Raw genomic sequence first — 13,042 nt, 5'->3', positions numbered from 1 at the left:
TGTTTGAAAAATGTCTTCATTCAACAATAATTCATCTTAGGTATAAAAACAAGAAATAGGTAATAGCTGCATGTGTGTTTGTGTGTGTGCATAATATACATACTTGTTTCCCAGAAAGATTTAATACTAGATGGATAGAGACCAGGGACGTGCAGAGGGGGGGGCTAGAAGGGCTTGAGCACCCGCCCCTTTCCTGATGAGTGCCCAAAGTGCCCTTTTGTTGAGGCAACTTTTAAATTTTTTTTATTTATTTATTTATTTATTTTATGTGTGTGTGCGTGCGTGCGGAGTCCTGTCTGTGCCCCTCAACAATAATATTTAACTATTAATCATAGTTTTGCTAAATAAAAGGATCTGGCTTGCATCAGTCACATGATCACATTTAACCAATGATCGCCCTCGACGGCAGAACGCGCTGGTTACGAGCCGGGAACGAGCTCACAAAGAGCACGCGCATTTGTTGCGGTCCGGAGCTGTAGGAGAAACACAAGTTAACTCAGAGACACAGACTGATGCGACAAACCCAGTAAGTAGGTGTACAGCGCACACTGTAGTGTGTAGCACACAGGAGTATTAGCTTATTACGTACACGTTGGTAAGCTGTCTTGTTGCAACTGACGAACTGAAACAAACGAGCGTGCTGTGTGTGCAACAGCGTGACAAACATTACCTGTCCTTTTATTAACTGCACAAGTAGTGCTGGTCATAGCTGCTGGCTACCTGTGTAAGGCTGTCATGGGTCTGTAGCTCTGTCACCGTTTTAGGGAACATATTTAGTTTTAAAGTAAGTTTCTGGGCATTTCCTGCCTTTCTGGAGGGATTATATTTCACTAAAAAACGATCTAATATGCATGTCCACATAATAATTATTATAATTATAATATATTAAAAAACACACGCTGTATTTTAAAGAACATACATTAAGAAGCAGATTATATTAGATTTATATTTTAAATAAGACAAAAGTTGGATTTTACAGCAGTAAAATGATTGTATCTCTACAGTTTAAAAATGTAATAAGCTTTGCCCTGCACAGAGTGGATAGTGAAACAAATGGAATCATCATAAATACATTATTTCATATTTATTACTTCCCCCTCCTCATTGCTTTATTATTGTAGCTCTAGTAATAAATAATAATGTAAGGATGCCCATAGTATATACAGTATTCTGAAGAAGGTCTAAAATGTCACTGTGTGTGCATGTGTGTGTTTTATTTAGCTGGATTTAAAAAAATATTACTCGTGATATAACATTGTGCAGACATGGCTGGTAAGGACATGAGGAGGAAACAGTAGGAGCTGTATGAGGCTACTAAAGGCAGGGCTATAACATTTTGCTGTCATCATTTTATTATAGATTAAGTGCAAGAGTTGTTAGGTGTGGATAATTAGATTATAGTTTATTGCAATAGCAAGTTGTGCCTTGTTCTCAGATAGACAGCAAGTGGAGAGTGATATATGAAATGATGGGAAGGAAGGAAGAAGAGAAGCAAAGAGTGATTCACAGGCAGAGCCGAGTTTATGTCACAGTTTTTCGTTGCCTTATGGTTCCAAGCGCTGTCACCAATCTTTGCATTTTGTTATTATCTCATGAAACTTGTTTAATCAGCTACCATCTCTCCTGTGGACTTTTTAATGTCTACAGTCTCAGATCAACACAGCCCTGCCCTTCCCATATTAGATTCTTGATGAATGTGTGTTGTTGTTATTCAGCATGGTTCAATGTGCCCCTTTTTAACTTTGAGCACCCGCCCCTTTAAACCTCTCTGCACGTCCCTGATAGAGACAGGTTTTAAAGACTAGAAATGAAAACATGTGAGTCCTGTCTTTAAATAAAAATATATACAGTGGGGCAAAAAAGTATTTAGTCAGCCACCGATTGTGCAAGTTCCCCCACCTAAAATGATGACAGAGGTCAGTAATTTGCACCAGAGGTACACTTCAACTGTGAGAGACAGAATGTGAAAAAAAAATCCATGAATTCACATGGTAGGATTTGTAAAGAATTTATTCGTAAATTAGGGTGGAAAATAAGTATTTGGTCACCTCAAACAAGGAAAATCTCTGGCTCTCACAGACCTGTAACGTCTTCTGTAAGAAGCTTTTCTGTCCCCCACTCGTTACCTGTATGAATGGCACCTGTTTGAACTCATCATCTGTATAAAAGACACCTGTCCACAGCCTCAAACAGTCAGACTCCAAACTCCGCCATGGCCAAGACCAAAGAGCTTTCGAAGGACACCAGGAAAAGTATTGTAGACCTGAACCAGACTGGGAAGAGTGAATCTACAATAGGCAAGCAGCTTGGTGTGAAAAAATCAACTGTGGGAGCAATCATCAGAAAATGGAAGACATACAAGACCACTGATAATCTCCCTCCATCTGGGGCTCCACGCAAGATCTCATCCCGTGGGGTCAAAATGATCATGAGAACGGTGAGCAAAGATCCCAGAACCACACGGGGGGACCTGGTGAATGACCTGCAGAGAGCTGGGACCAAAGTAACAAAGGTCACCATCAGTAACACACTACAACGGCAGGGAATCAAATCCCGCAGTGCCAGACGTGTTCCGCTGCTGAAGCCAGTGCATGTCCAGGCCCGTCTGAAGTTTGCCAGAGAGCACATGGATGATACAGCAGAGGATTGGGAGAATGTCATGTGGTCAGATGAAACCAAAGTAGAACTTTTTGGTATAAACTCAACTCGTCATGTTTGGAGGACGAAGAATACTGAGTTGCATCCCAAGAACACCATACCTACTGTGAAGCATGGGGGTGGAAACATCATGCTATGGGGCTGTTTTTCTGCCAAGGGGACAGGACGACTGATCCGTGTTAAGGACAGAATGAATGGGGCCATGTATCGTGAGATTTTGAGCCAAAACCTCCTTCCATCAGTGAGAACTTTGAAGATGAGACGAGGCTGGGTCTTCCAACATGACAATAATCCAAAACACACCGCCCGGGCAACAAAGGAGTGGCTCCGTAAGAAGCATTTGAAAGTCCTGGAGTGGCCTAGCCAGTCTCCAGACCTCAACCCCATAGAAAATCTGTGGCGGGAGTTGAAAGTCCGTGTTGCTCGGCGACAGCCCCAAAACATCACTGCTCTCGAGAAGATCTGCATGGAGGAATGGGCCAAAATACCAGCTACTGTGTGTGCAAACCTGGTAAAGACCTATAGTAAACGTTTGACCTCTGTTATTGCCAACAAAGGTTATGTTACAAAGTATTGAGTTGTATTTTTGTTATTGACCAAATACTTATTTTCCACCCTGATTTACCAATAAATTCTTTACAAATCCTACCATGTGGATTCATGGATTTTTTTTTCACATTCTGTCTCTCACAGTTGAAGTGTACCTCTGGTGCAAATTACTGACCTCTGTCATCATTTTAGGTGGGGGAACTTGCACAATCAGTGGCTGACTAAATACTTTTTTGCCCCACTGTAATTCCCTATATTCCTATCTATTCTTGACATTGAAGCTTTACTCTTCTTGATATTGTGACAAAATACTCTTGGGTTAACCACGAGCTTTCTAAAAACTTGCATATAACAATTGTGCACCATTCATTCCTCATCTTTGCTGCCCATCATTACAACTTTGCTAATGATGGGCAGCAGGTTAGTGTCATGATGTCACCTCAGACATAGTTAAAAGCCCTGTTAACGTAGCTGCTTCTCGCCAGGTGCGGTGGCGCGTGCCTGTAATCCAAGCTACCGGGAGGCTGAGGTTGGAGGATCGTTTGAGCTCATGAGCTCTGAGCTGCAGCAGGCTATGTCGATTAACACAAAATAATTATCCTCATTCAAAAGTCATGTAAGAACCTCATTGGCTTACGGAATGTTGATGTTATTTAAAAAATTCATACAAAAACATGACCTCATTCTAGAATGTCATGTGACAACCTCATTGGCTTATGGAATTGTGATGTCACAGGCTTCTGAATCCATAAATAGGGGTGAGGAGGTACAACTTTCAGTCCGTTATTTGCAGCACTTATGTTAGCAGCATTCAAACGTTCACCAGTAAAGCATTTTCAAACATCTGGATACTTTTCGTACTCACGGTATACAGACTCCAACATGTCTCAGAAAGAGCAAGAAAGACAAGAAGCTGACCCCAGCTCTATTCCATGGTATGAGTCCCTAGACCCTTACATCAGCTCTCTTCCTTGGGATGAACAGGTGGAATTAGAGGAAAAGCGATTGGAAGAAATGGAGAAGGAAAATCTCATGAACAGAGAAAAGATTAAGATCCTGACAGAAGAAAATGAGAGAAAGAGCGCTGAATTAGAAAAATTATCCTACCAGCTTCAGGAAAGGGAAGGTATTATTGAGGAGAAACAATGGGCTCTCCAAGATAAGAAGAATCACGAGCTCCAAGAAAAGCTTGATGAAGCTCTAGAAAAAATTAAAGATCTGCTCCAAAATGAGAAGAAAGAGAGCATTAAAGGGGATAAAATGCTCAAGAAGAATCAGGAGCTCCAAGAAAAGCTTGATGGAGCTCTGGAAAAAAATAAAGATCTGCTCCAAAAGGAGAAAAAAGAGAGCATAAAACAGGAAAACATGGTCAAGAAGAATCAGGAGCTCCAAGAGAAGCTTGACGAAGCTCTGGAAAAACTGAAGGAAATCCACCAAGAAGAGAAGCAACAGTCCACACAGCAGAGAGACATGCAGAGCAAACTCCAAGCCATGGAGGAAAAATACAAAGCGCTGCAGGTGAAACATGACAAAACTCTGCACAAAAGTCAACAGTTGCTTCAACACAAGAAGCAAATGGAAATGAAACAGAAGGAAATTGACTCCAAGCTTGACGAGATGGAGGAAAAACACAGATCGCTCCAAATCAAGCTTGAGAAAACAGTGCACAGAAATAAAGAGTTCATTCAAGAGAGAGAGCAACAAGAAATGCTGGAGAAAGAAACAGACTCCCAGCTTGAAGTCTTGGAGGAAAAACTGAAAATGCTGCAACTAACTCTTGAGGAAACACTGCTCAAAAATAAAGAGCTGCTTCAAGAAAAAGACCAACAGAAAATACATCAGGAAGAAATGGATTGCAAGCTGAGGAACATCGAGAAACAAAATGAAGGCTTGCAAGTGATGCTTGATGAAGCTCTGGAGAGAAATAAAGAGTTTCTGCACGAGAAAGACCAACAGAAAATAAAAAAGGAAGAAATGGATTGCAAGCTGAGGCACATCAAGAAACAGAATGAAGGCTTGCAAGTGATGCTTGATGAAGCTCTGGAGAGAAATAAAGAGTTTCTTCACAAGATAGACCAACAGAAAATAAAAAAGGAAGAAATGGATTGCAAGCTGAGGAACATTGAGAAACAAAATGAAGGCTTGCGAGTAATGCTTGATGAAGCTCTGGAGAGAAATAAGGAGAACCTCCAAGAAAAGAAACAAGAGCCCGTAGAGCAGAGAGACCTGCAGAGCAAACTCCAAGCCATGGAGGAAAAATACAAAGCGCTGCAGGTGAAACATGACAAAACTCTGCACAAAAGTCAACAGTTGCTTCAAGACAAGAAGAAACTGGAAATGAAACAGAAAGAAATGGACTCCAAGCTTGACGAGATGGAGGAAAAACACAGATCGCTCCAAATCAGGCTTGATAAAAAAGTGCACGGAAATAAAGAGCTTCTTCAAGAAAAAGACCAACAGAAAATACAACAGGAAGAAGAAAAACTTCATCTCCAGAGGAAAAATCAAGCACTCCAAGAATTGTATAACGAAACAAAGTACAAATCAACTGTACTGGAAGAAGAAAAGAAAAAGCTGGAAAAACAATGCTCAGCGATGCAGAGTAGCATCAATGAGATGCTGAGAAAAAATACCGAACTTGAGGAACTTTCTAAGACCTTGAAGTACAAAAACACTGAAATCCAGGCGCAAAAGCAAGAACAACAGAAAACACATAAAGACCTGCAGTGTAGACTTCAAGAAATCCAGAAGAGAAACCAGCAGCTGGAAGACATGCACACAGATGTGCACAAGGCAAAGCGAATAGAGGAGGCAACAGTTAAAGAACTGAAAGACAAGCTTAAAGAAAAACAAGAACAATTAGAAGACATGGTGAAAAGATGCAACAAACTTGAGAAAGAAAACGCAGAAACAATCGATGAGCTGAAAACCCTCATCATTGAGAAAAAAGTGCTGGTGGAAGAGTATCTGAAAAAGAAGAAAAAACGCTTCCACTGGTTCTGGAGGAGGGGCACTGCTGCTTCTCACCTGATGTAACCTCGTCTTCCTCCACCTCTATTCCATCTTCATTTCCCCCCTTCCCCTCCCTCCTTTTTCTTTTTTCACCCTCACCCCCCGACCAGTCCCGGCAGTTGACTGCCCCCTCCTGAGCCTGGTTCTGCCATAGGTTTCTCCTTTAGGTGTCTTTCACTTTAAAAGGAGTTTTTCCTATCCACTGTCGCCTGCTGCTTGCTCAGAGGGGATTGTTGGGGTTTTCTCTCATCTCTCTCTTTCATTCTTTCTATCCTTTCCCCCCCTTCTGCCTTTTCCTTTACCCAATAAACACAATTGCCCACATTTTACATTTGTTTGAAAAATGTCTTCATTCAACAATAATTCATCTTAGGTATAAAAACAAGAAATAGGTAATAGCTGCATGTGTGTTTGTGTGTGTGCATAATATACATACTTGTTTCCCAGAAAGATTTAATACTAGATGGATAGAGACAGGTTTTAAAGACTAGAAATGAAAACATGTGAGTCCTGTCTTTAAATAAAAATATATAATTCCCTATATTCCTATCTATTCTTGACATTGAAGCTTTACTCTTCTTGATATTGTGACAAAATACTCTTGGGTTAACCACGAGCTTTCTAAAAACTTGCATATAACAATTGTGCACCATTCATTCCTCATCTTTGCTGCCCATCATTACAACTTTGCTAATGATGGGCAGCAGGTTAGTGTCATGATGTCACCTCAGACATAGTTAAAAGCCCTGTTAAAAGCCCTGATGCCGTCATTCACCTCCTACATCGTTCCCTCGCTCACCTGGAGACCGCTGGAAGCACTGTGAGAATCATGTTCTTTGATTTCTCCAGTGCCTTCAACACCATTCTTCCCTCGGTTCTAAAGGACAAGCTGGTGAACTCTGGAGTGGACCATCACCTCACTACCTGGATCCTGGACTACCTCACCGACCAACCACAGTATGTGAGGACTCAGGGCTGTGTGTCGGACAGGGTCGTCTGCAGTACGGGGGCCCCACAGGGAACGGTTCTGGCTCCGTTCCTCTTCACCATCTACACTGCAGACTTCTCCCACAATTCCACCCAGTGCTTCCTGCAGAAGTTCTCTGATGACTCTGCAATAGTCGGCCTCATCACTGATGGGGACGACAAGGAGTACAGAGGTCTGACCCAAGACTTTGTGGACTGGTGCCAGCTGAACTACCTCCAGATCAACGCCAGTAAAACCAAGGAACTGGTGGTAGACTTCCGCAGGCACAAGCATTCTCCACTGCAACCACTGAACATCCAAGGTATGGACATTGAGGCTGTGGACAGCTACAGGTACCTTGGTGTTCATCTGAACAATAGACTGGACTGGACTCATAACTCAGACGCCCTCTACAGGAAAGGGCAGAGCAGGCTGTACCTGCTGCGGAGACGCAGGTCGTTTGGAGTGGAGGGCCCACTCCTGAAGAAATTCTATGACTCTGTTGTGGCTTCTGCTATCTTTTATGGCGTGGTCTGCTGGGGCGGCAGCATCTCTGCTGGGGACAGGAAGAGACTGAACAGGGTGATCCGAAGGGCCAGCTCTGTTCTAGGATGCCCTCTGGACCCAGTGGAGGTGGTGAGTGACAGGAGAACGGCGGCTAAGCTGTCATCCCTGATGGACAACATCTCCCACCCCATGCAGCAGACTGTGACAGCACTGAGCAGCTCCTTCAGTGGGAGACTGCGGCACCCACGGTGTGGGACGGAGAGATTTCGCAGGTCTTTCCTCCCCACTGCTGTCAGACTCCATAATAAAGACTTTAACTGATCAAGCACACACATCCATACATATGCAATAATACTAAGTGCAATAATCCTTTCTGTCATCGTTGTATTTTTACTCAGTTGTATATAGTATTTGTATTTGTATTCTATTTTTATCTTATTGTATATTTATTTTATTTTATTCTACTGTATATAGTATTTTATTTTATTCTATTCTGTACAGTTGTGTACTGTATTTATTCTTATTGTATTCTAATTTTTGCCTCATAACTTTTGCACTGTCCACTTCCTGCTGTGACAAAACAAATTTCCCACGTGTGGGACTAATAAAGGTTATCTTATCTTATCTTATCTTAACGTAGCTGCTTCTCGCCGGGTGCGGTGGCGCGTGCCTGTAATCCAAGCTACCGGGAAGCTGAGGTTGGAGGATCGTTTGAGCTCACGAGCTCTGAGCTGCAGCAGGCTATGTCGATTAACACAAAATAATTATCCTCATTCAAAAGTCATGTAAGAACCTCATTGGCTTACGGAATGTTGATGTTATTTAAAAAATTCATACAAAAACATGACCTCATTCTAGAATGTCATGTGACAACCTCATTGGCTTATGGAATTGTGATGTCACAGGCTTCTGAATCCATAAATAGGGGTGAGGAGGTACAACTTTCAGTCCGTTATTTGCAGCACTTATGTTAGCAGCATTCAAACGTTCACCAGTAAAGCATTTTCAAACATCTGGATACTTTTCGTACTCACGGTATACAGACTCCAACATGTCTCAGAAAGAGCAAGAAAGACAAGAAGCTGACCCCAGCTCTATTCCATGGTATGAGTCCCTAGACCCTTACATCAGCTCTCTTCCTTGGGATGAACAGGTGGAATTAGAGGAAAAGCGATTGGAAGAAATGGAGAAGGAAAATCTCATGAACAGAGAAAAGATTAAGACCCTGACAGAAGAAAATGAGAGAAAGAGCGCTGAATTAGAAAAATTATCCTACCAGCTTCAGGAAAGGGAAGGTATTATTGAGGAGAAACAATGGGCTCTCCAAGATAAGAAGAATCACGAGCTCCAAGAAAAGCTTGATGAAGCTCTAGAAAAAATTCAAGATCTGCTCCAAAATGAGAAAAAAGAGAGCATTAAAGGGGATAAAATGCTCAAGAAGAATCAGGAGCTCCAAGAACAGCTTGATGGAGCTCTGGAAAAAAATAAAGATCTGCTCCAAAAGGGGAAAAAAGAGAGCATAAAACAGGAAAACATGGTCAAGAAGAATCAGGAGCTCCAAGAGCAGCTTGACGAAGCTCTGGAAAAACTGAAGGAAATCCACCAAGAAGAGAAGCAACAGTCCACACAGCAGAGAGACATGCAGAGCAAACTCCAAGCCATGGAGGAAAAATACAAAGCACTGCAGGTGAAACATGACAAAACTCTGCACAAAAGTCAACAGTTGCTTCAAGACAAGAAGCAAATGGAAATGAAACAGAAGGAAATGGACTCCAAGCTTGACGAGATGGAGGAAAAACACAGATTGCTCCAAATCAAGCTTGAGAAAACAGTGCACAGAAATAAAGAGTTCATTCAAGAGAGAGAGCAACAAGAAATGCTGGAGAAAGAAACAGACTCCCAGCTTGAAGTCTTGGAGGAAAAACTGAAAATGCTGCAACTAACTCTTGAGGAAACACTGCTCAAAAATAAAGAGCTGCTTCAAGAAAAAGACCAACAGAAAATACATCAGGAAGAAATGGATTGCAAGCTGAGGAACATCGAGAAACAAAATGAAGGCTTGCGAGTAATGCTTGATGAAGCTCTGGAGAGAAATAAAGAGTTTCTGCACGAGAAAGACCAACAGAAAATAAAAAAGGAAGAAATGGATTGCAAGCTGAGGCACATCAAGAAACAGAATGAAGGCTTGCAAGTGATGCTTGATGAAGCTCTGGAGAGAAATAAAGAGTTTCTTCACAAGATAGACCAACAGAAAATAAAAAAGGAAGAAATGGATTGCAAGCTGAGGAACATTGAGAAACAAAATGAAGGCTTGCGAGTAATGCTTGATGAAGCTCTGGAGAGAAATAAGGAGAACCTCCAAGAAAAGAAACAAGAGCCCGTAGAGCAGAGAGACCTGCAGAGCAAACTCCAAGCCATGGAGGAAAAATACAAAGCGCTGCAGGTGAAACATGACAAAACTCTGCACAAAAGTCAACAGTTGCTTCAAGACAAGAAGAAACTGGAAATGAAACAGAAAGAAATGGACTCCAAGCTTGACGAGATGGAGGAAAAACACAGATCGCTCCAAATCAGGCTTGATAAAAAAGTGCACGGAAATAAAGAGCTTCTTCAAGAAAAAGACCAACAGAAAATACAACAGGAAGAAGAAAAACTTCATCTCCAGAGGAAAAATCAAGCACTCCAAGAATTGTATAACGAAACAAAGTACAAATCAACTGTACTGGAAGAAGAAAAGAAAAAGCTGGAAAAACAATGCTCAGTGATGCAGAGTAGCATCAATGAGATGCTGAGAAAAAATACCGAACTTGAGGAACTTTCTAAGACCTTGAAGTACAAAAACACTGAAATCCAGGCGCAAAAGCAAGAACAACAGAAAACACATAAAGACCTGCAGTGTAGACTTCAAGAAATCCAGAAGAGAAACCAGCAGCTGGAAGACATGCACACAGATGTGCACAAGGCAAAGCGAATAGAGGAGGCAACAGTTAAAGAACTGAAAGACAAGCTTAAAGAAAAACAAGAACAATTAGAAGACATGGTGAAAAGATGCAACAAACTTGAGAAAGAAAACGCAGAAACAATCGATGAGCTGAAAACCCTCATCATTGAGAAAAAAGTGCTGGTGGAAGAGTATCTGAAAAAGAAGAAAAAACGCTTCCACTGGTTCTGGAGGAGGGGCACTGCTGCTTCTCACCTGATGTAACCTCGTCTTCCTCCACCTCTATTCCATCTTCATTTCCCCCCTTCCCCTCCCTCCTTTTTCTTTTTTCACCCTCACCCCCCGACCAGTCCCGGCAGTTGACTGCCCCCTCCTGAGCCTGGTTCTGCCATAGGTTTCTCCTTTAGGTGTCTTTCACTTTAAAAGGAGTTTTTCCTATCCACTGTCGCCTGCTGCTTGCTCAGAGGGGATTGTTGGGGTTTTCTCTCATCTCTCTCTTTCATTCTTTCTATCCTTTCCCCCCCCTTCTGCCTTTTCCTTTACCCAATAAACACAATTGCCCACATTTTACATTTGTTTGAAAAATGTCTTCATTCAACAATAATTCATCTTAGGTATAAAAACAAGAAATAGGTAATAGCTGCATGTGTGTTTGTGTGTGTGCATAATATACATACTTGTTTCCCAGAAAGATTTAATACTAGATGGATAGAGACAGGTTTTAAAGACTAGAAATGAAAACATGTGAGTCCTGTCTTTAAATAAAAATATATAATTCCCTATATTCCTATCTATTCTTGACATTGAAGCTTTACTCTTCTTGATATTGTGACAAAATACTCTTGGGTTAACCACGAGCTTTCTAAAAACTTGCATATAACAATTGTGCACCATTCATTCCTCATCTTTGCTGCCCATCATTACAACTTTGCTAATGATGGGCAGCAGGTTAGTGTCATGATGTCACCTCAGACATAGTTAAAAGCCCTGTTAAAAGCCCTGATGCCGTCATTCACCTCCTACATCGTTCCCTCGCTCACCTGGAGACCGCTGGAAGCACTGTGAGAATCATGTTCTTTGATTTCTCCAGTGCCTTCAACACCATTCTTCCCTCGGTTCTAAAGGACAAGCTGGTGAACTCTGGAGTGGACCATCACCTCACTACCTGGATCCTGGACTACCTCACCGACCAACCACAGTATGTGAGGACTCAGGGCTGTGTGTCGGACAGGGTCGTCTGCAGTACGGGGGCCCCACAGGGAACGGTTCTGGCTCCGTTCCTCTTCACCATCTACACTGCAGACTTCTCCCACAATTCCACCCAGTGCTTCCTGCAGAAGTTCTCTGATGACTCTGCAATAGTCGGCCTCATCACTGATGGGGACGACAAGGAGTACAGAGGTCTGACCCAAGACTTTGTGGACTGGTGCCAGCTGAACTACCTCCAGATCAACGCCAGTAAAACCAAGGAACTGGTGGTAGACTTCCGCAGGCACAAGCATTCTCCACTGCAACCACTGAACATCCAAGGTATGGACATTGAGGCTGTGGACAGCTACAGGTACCTTGGTGTTCATCTGAACAATAGACTGGACTAGACTCATAACTCAGACGCCCTCTACAGGAAAGGGCAGAGCAGGCTGTACCTGCTGCGGAGACGCAGGTCGTTTGGAGTGGAGGGCCCACTCCTGAAGAAATTCTATGACTCTGTTGTGGCTTCTGCTATCTTTTATGGCGTGGTCTGCTGGGGCGGCAGCATCTCTGCTGGGGACAGGAAGAGACTGAACAGGGTGATCCGAAGGGCCAGCTCTGTTCTAGGATGCCCTCTGGACCCAGTGGAGGTGGTGAGTGACAGGAGAACGGCGGCTAAGCTGTCATCCCTGATGGACAACATCTCCCACCCCATGCAGCAGACTGTGACAGCACTGAGCAGCTCCTTCAGTGGGAGACTGCGGCACCCACGGTGTGGGACGGAGAGATTTCGCAGGTCTTTCCTCCCCACTGCTGTCAGACTCCATAATAAAGACTTTAACTGATCAAGCACACACATCCATACATATGCAATAATACTAAGTGCAATAATCCTTTCTGTCATCGTTGTATTTTTACTCAGTTGTATATAGTATTTGTATTTGTATTCTATTTTTATCTTATTGTATATTTATTTTATTTTATTCTACTGTATATAGTATTTTATTTTATTCTATTCTGTACAGTTGTGTACTGTATTTATTCTTATTGTATTCTAATTTTTGCCTCATAACTTTTGCACTGTCCACTTCCTGCTGTGACAAAACAAATTTCCCACGTGTGGGACTAATAAAGGTTATCTTATCTTATCTTATCTTAACGTAGCTGCTTCTTGCCGGGTGCGGTGGCGCGTGCCTGTAATCCAAGCTACCGGGAAG

At 42.4% G+C, this 13,042-nt stretch overlaps 1 protein-coding gene across 1 annotated transcript; it reads left to right on the top strand.

Annotated features, from left to right (window-relative positions):
* The first annotated feature begins 3,865 nt into the window (after positions 1-3,865).
* On the top strand, positions 3,866-11,114 carry LOC146617167 (uncharacterized). The gene is made up of 3 exons (XM_085372940.1): positions 3,866-6,217; positions 8,737-9,556; positions 9,935-11,114. The coding sequence occupies exons 1-3, from the start codon at positions 4,006-4,008 to the stop codon at positions 10,896-10,898; spliced, it is 3,996 nt and encodes a 1,331-aa protein (XP_085229066.1). The 5' UTR covers positions 3,866-4,005; the 3' UTR covers positions 10,899-11,114.
* The last annotated feature ends 1,928 nt before the right edge of the window (positions 11,115-13,042 follow it).

This window comes from Diplotaxodon limnothrissa, linkage group LG15, assembly GCF_057381915.1.
Source record: "Diplotaxodon limnothrissa isolate DT_005_m linkage group LG15, D_limnothrissa_male_GT1.1, whole genome shotgun sequence".
Classification (NCBI taxonomy): Eukaryota; Metazoa; Chordata; class Actinopteri; order Cichliformes; family Cichlidae; genus Diplotaxodon; species Diplotaxodon limnothrissa.
This window is presented reverse-complemented; position numbering and strand designations above follow the sequence as displayed.